At 66.5% G+C, this 4,523-nt stretch overlaps 1 protein-coding gene across 1 annotated transcript in view; it reads right to left on the minus strand.

Annotated features, from left to right (window-relative positions):
- Positions 1-4,523, minus strand: part of CACTIN (cactin, spliceosome C complex subunit) — a 13,694-nt gene that overhangs the window by 2,480 nt on the left and 6,691 nt on the right. Inside the window, exons 4-6 of the mRNA XM_040461719.1 lie at positions 4,122-4,267; positions 3,087-3,249; positions 2,334-2,989 (exon numbers count right to left, since the gene is read on the minus strand). Of these exons, the coding sequence (XP_040317653.1) occupies positions 2,334-2,989; positions 3,087-3,249; positions 4,122-4,267 (965 nt within the window). The remainder of the gene's footprint in view (positions 1-2,333; positions 2,990-3,086; positions 3,250-4,121; positions 4,268-4,523) is intronic.

Here is a 4,523-nt window from a genome sequence, read left to right on the forward strand (position 1 = left end):
GGGGGGGGGGGGGGGGGCGCTCAGCGGGGGGAGGGGGCGGCGGCAGGGCTCCCGACCCTGCCCTTGGCCCACACGGCTCCTCCCCTGACCCTGGCTGGACCCTGCTAACACGGAGCTGGCACCGGGCCGCGGACCCTAGTCGGGAAGGTTCTGAGTGGGGCTGGGGTTGCTGGGCGGACATTTCTCAGCCTGGCATCCGGCTCTGCCAACTCCCAGCCACCACTGCGCCCCCACCCGCATTGGAAGAGCGAGGAGGGATGGATCGTCCGCCAGCCAGACTCTCAGGAGTTCGGATTTTGCCCTGTTAGTCTCAGCTGTGTCATCTTGGGTAAATAGTTCACCCTCTCTGGACCTCAGTTTTCTTTCCCAGGCACTGCGGGAAATCCTGACACCGCCCCTTCTCGGTCCCATCCAGATTTAGCTGGGGACACAGGGACATGCCCCGGCTCCAGACTGAGAAGCCCCTGAGGGCAGGGCTGGGTGCCACCTGACCCTGCCTGCAGCCTCCTTGTTGCTCGTCAAACACACGGAGCCCTGCCCCGGGACCTTTGCACATATGTTGCTTTCCAGCAGTAACATGCTCTTCCTCATCCAGCCTGCCTCCCAGACCCCACCAGTCGAGAACCCTGTGGACCGGGAAGCCTTCCCTGGACCACCAGGTTGCTCTCCTCGGCCTGGATGCCTGATTAGTGGCTTCCCCAGGGCAGGGGCCTTGCTGGGCTTCTGACTGCTGCCTCCTAGCACTGCGAGAACCGGGCGTGCAGTGCTCCCGGCTAAGAACCGGCTTCTGACACCACGGCCACCACACACTGGCTCCAGCGGAGCAGACGGGCTCAAAAAGGACCCAAGTCCCTCTAGGCAACCACCGTGGGACCCCCGAGTCAGCATCTAGACACTCGTCCCCTCTGCCGACACCTGGATGGCCCCAGGCAGCCCTGTCTCAGACCACACAGACACGTCAGGGCACCGAAACTGCCTCCCGCCGGCAGGGCCGCACCCCGTGCACACCCCGACAAGACAAGCCCCGCTCTGCCACACCCGCGGCGTAGAGATCGAGTCGCGGGTTCAGATGCCGCCCGAGCATCCCGCGGGGCCCGGCTGGGTCCAGAGGGCTCTGGGACAGCAGCTTGGGGAGAACCCACAGGGAATGGTAATGGGGCCCCCCGCCGCAACACCCACACTGCTGCGCGCCCACGTACAGGTAGACTTTCCCATTAAAGGCGAAAGAAAAGGCCCAACTGAATTTACAAGCACAACACACAGCACTCTGCGCGTCTCCAGGAACGATATTGGAGATCAGGCCGAAAAGAGAAACAGAAACACAAGCTCATCTCTGAGGACACCCGGAGCCAGCTGGGACCCCAGCCAGGACAGGGGAGGAGGGACAGTGGACGGAAGGGCCTCTGCTGTCACTGAGAGAAGGGAAGCGGCCACAGAAGGGGGCGAATCGGCAGCTGGCAAGAGACGACGGGGGACTCGGCGCAGGGGACCCCCGGCAGGGTGGCCCTCACTCTTCCACAGCCGGTGGGTCAGGGTCTTGTGTGTCTGGGGAGCGCCCCGCCCCCGTCACCTGGCAGGGCACAGACGTGACCCGTTTCCCGAACTACACGATGTCCAAGAACTTCCCGCCTTCCCCCACAATTTACTGGAGGATGTGTCCCACACGACGAGGGGACAAAGCGCAAGAAAGGGGGACGTGGGGTAGTAAAGAGGGGCTCCAACATGAGAGAGTGAGGAGGCAGTGCGGGGTGATGGACGACGTGCACAGGGACGAGGGGGAAGGAGGCCCGGGGTCGCCGAGGTGACCCTCTGAGGGGTCTGGCCGCCTCGCCAGTTCCGCGGGAGGCCTGGGCCTGGATCTGTGCCCAGAGCCACACCTGTGGCAGTCAGGGCCCTTCCCCCCAGAGGTCTACACCCAGGGCCTCACTGCCCCCAAGGGAAATCACTCCACACGTTTCCCAGAGCAAAGGATTTCCTTCTTTCTCTAGAAGTTACTGCAGGATGTGCTGGCTGAGAGGGCGCAGGGAAACAAAACAGCACTTGACAAACATGACGAAAGACATTCCTCCTTTTCCTAAGAGGAAGCCGTCCCCCCCAACCTGGGCTGAGTAACAAGGGCATTTACATGGGCCTGGGGGAGGGGTGGGGGGCAGGCACTCGAGGCCCCTGGGGGTGGAAGGGGTGGAAGAGGGAGGAGCACGGTTGGTCATCAGCTTCTAGAACAGGGGTCTCAGCCAGGGTGATCCTGCCCCCAGGGGACACCAGGTGATGTCTGGGGACATCTGTGGCTGTCACGACTGGAGGGGGGGGGCTCCTGACAATGGGGGGGGGGTCAGGGCCGCTGCTCAGTAGCCCAGGGCCCAGGACGACCCTCCCCCACCCCCCGAGGGTCACCTCCCTGGACACTGCGCGGAACCCTCTGGAGGGAAAGGAAAGCGAATGAGGAAAGAACACCAGGTTCAAGAGACCGGGGCTCTAGGGGCTTCCCGCACAAGGGGACAAGCGGGGTGCCGCCCTCCCTCGAACGCACCAAGCTTCTGGCAAAAACCTGAAACCGAACAAAACGGGCCCCTGCTGGCGCCACTCCCGGGAAGCCCGGCGCAGACGCTAAGCGATCTTTGAAGGAAGGGAGCCCCCGCCCTGGGCTGAGCCCCCCACCTGAGGAGGAGCCGTGGGGGGGGGGGGGGCCCAAGCTCCTGCCGCAGCCCGCCGCTGCCCCCTGGTGGCTCCCGGAGAGACCCTGAAGATCCCCGATGGGGAAACCGAGGCAGGCGGAGAGCCCCGGGCTGAGACAGCTCCCAGCGCGCCGGCGCCCAGATACGGGCCCCCCCAAGAGCACGGCGGGCGCTCTCCGGTGGCGCTGCGCGGGGCTACCTGGGCCCTTGCCCGAGGCCTCCAGCTTGCGGAGCTTGGCGATCTCGTCCTCCGTGATGGTGGTCATGTCCCTCCAGAAGTCCGCGTTCTTGCCCTGCTCCAGCTCCATGTACACCTGGAGGCAGAAGGTACGGAGGGGCGGGGAGGGGCGGTGAGGCGGGCGGGCAGGCTGGCGGGGGGGGGGCGGGGGCGGGGCCGGGGCCGGGCGGCACCTGGATGTCCTCCAGCAGGTCCTCCATGTCGGCCACGGTGAGGCCGTTGAGGAAGGTGTAGGGTTCGTGCATCTCCACGGCCAGGTCGTCGTCCTCGGCGCTGATGTACTTGGCCAGCAGGTCGATGGGCTTGGCCCTCCCGTCCCGGATGCGGATCTTGGAGCTGCCAGGGAGCAGGGAGGTGGTGTCAGAGCCCAGGAGGCCCCCCTCCCCACCTCCTGAAGACCCTGCTTCGGGGGTGGGGTGGGAGTGGCTCGTGTGGGGGCGCCCGGGGAATAGCCTGGCCTGCAGGGGGTGGGGGACAAGGAGGTCTTCCTGGAAGAGGGGGCATTGGGCGGTCGGAAGACACAGGCCAGGGCCAGAGGGGCAGAGAGAACCACCTCCTTCTAGTGGACGATCTGCTCCCCCAGGGGCGGGGGAGGGTCTGAAGCATCAGTGCCACACCCAGGGGGACGCGTGTCAGAAACAGACACTTGTTCTACCCCAAGGGAGCCCCGAAACCAGGTAGGTCCGAGCCCCAGGGGCTGGTGCAGCTGGTGGGCAGCAGGACAGAGGGGCTGGGAGCAGGCTCCTGGTGCACACGCGCCACTGAGGCTCAGACACCTGCCGTGTGGCCTCAGGCGTTCCCCTGCCCCCAGGAACCTCGCGTTCCCCCTCTGTAAACGGGGCTGATGAGCACGTGGCCCCGCGGGCTGCAGAGGGTGAGCCACGGTCGGTACCGTGAGGGGCCCAGCACCTCGCTCAGCTCGTGTGGCACCGCGACACGGAGCAAGGATCATTCGGAGGTCTCCTCGGCACACAACTCAACGCGGGAGACAGGCGGAGATGGAGATGGGGGGGGGGCATCAGTGACAGGCTGGAGGGAGGAGCAAACAGGAAGTGGTGCACGCAGCAAGGGGCACGCAGGGACTCCCCGGGGAGGCAGCGGGTGGAAATCCGAAGGGCGGGAGATTGCAAGCGGAGCAAAGGGCCCGTGCGAAGGCTCCGGGGCAGACGGGGCTCTGGGTGGGGGGGGTGGGGGGGGGCGGGGCGCACCGCAGCTTGGCCTGCTGCAGGTGGAAGTGGTCCTCCTGCTCCTCCCACGTCTTGAAGTGCTCGGCCTCCTTCTCCCGCTGCAGCATCTCCAGCTCCTGCTCCCGCATGGCCTTCTCCCGCTCCCGCTCCAGCCGCAGCTGCTTCACCTGCAGGCGCACGGGGAGGGCGGGGTGCTGCAGGCGGGCCTGGCTGGGGGTCTTGTGGGGCCTGCCCTGCACCCTCTGGGGCCACGGGGGACCCTGGGGTCCGGAGTGGGACTACAGCCCGGGCCCGGCCCCGGCCCTGGACGCGGACTGGCCAGGGAAGCCCGAGACCTCAGACGGACCCTAGGGCCGAGGAGCTTCTTTCTGCTGGAGACACGGCAGCCAGGAGCAGCGGAGACCACTCTGCCGCCCCCCCCCT

This window comes from Herpailurus yagouaroundi, unplaced genomic scaffold, assembly GCF_014898765.1.
Source record: "Herpailurus yagouaroundi ecotype Mexico unplaced genomic scaffold, PumYag 295, whole genome shotgun sequence".
Classification (NCBI taxonomy): Eukaryota; Metazoa; Chordata; class Mammalia; order Carnivora; family Felidae; genus Herpailurus; species Herpailurus yagouaroundi.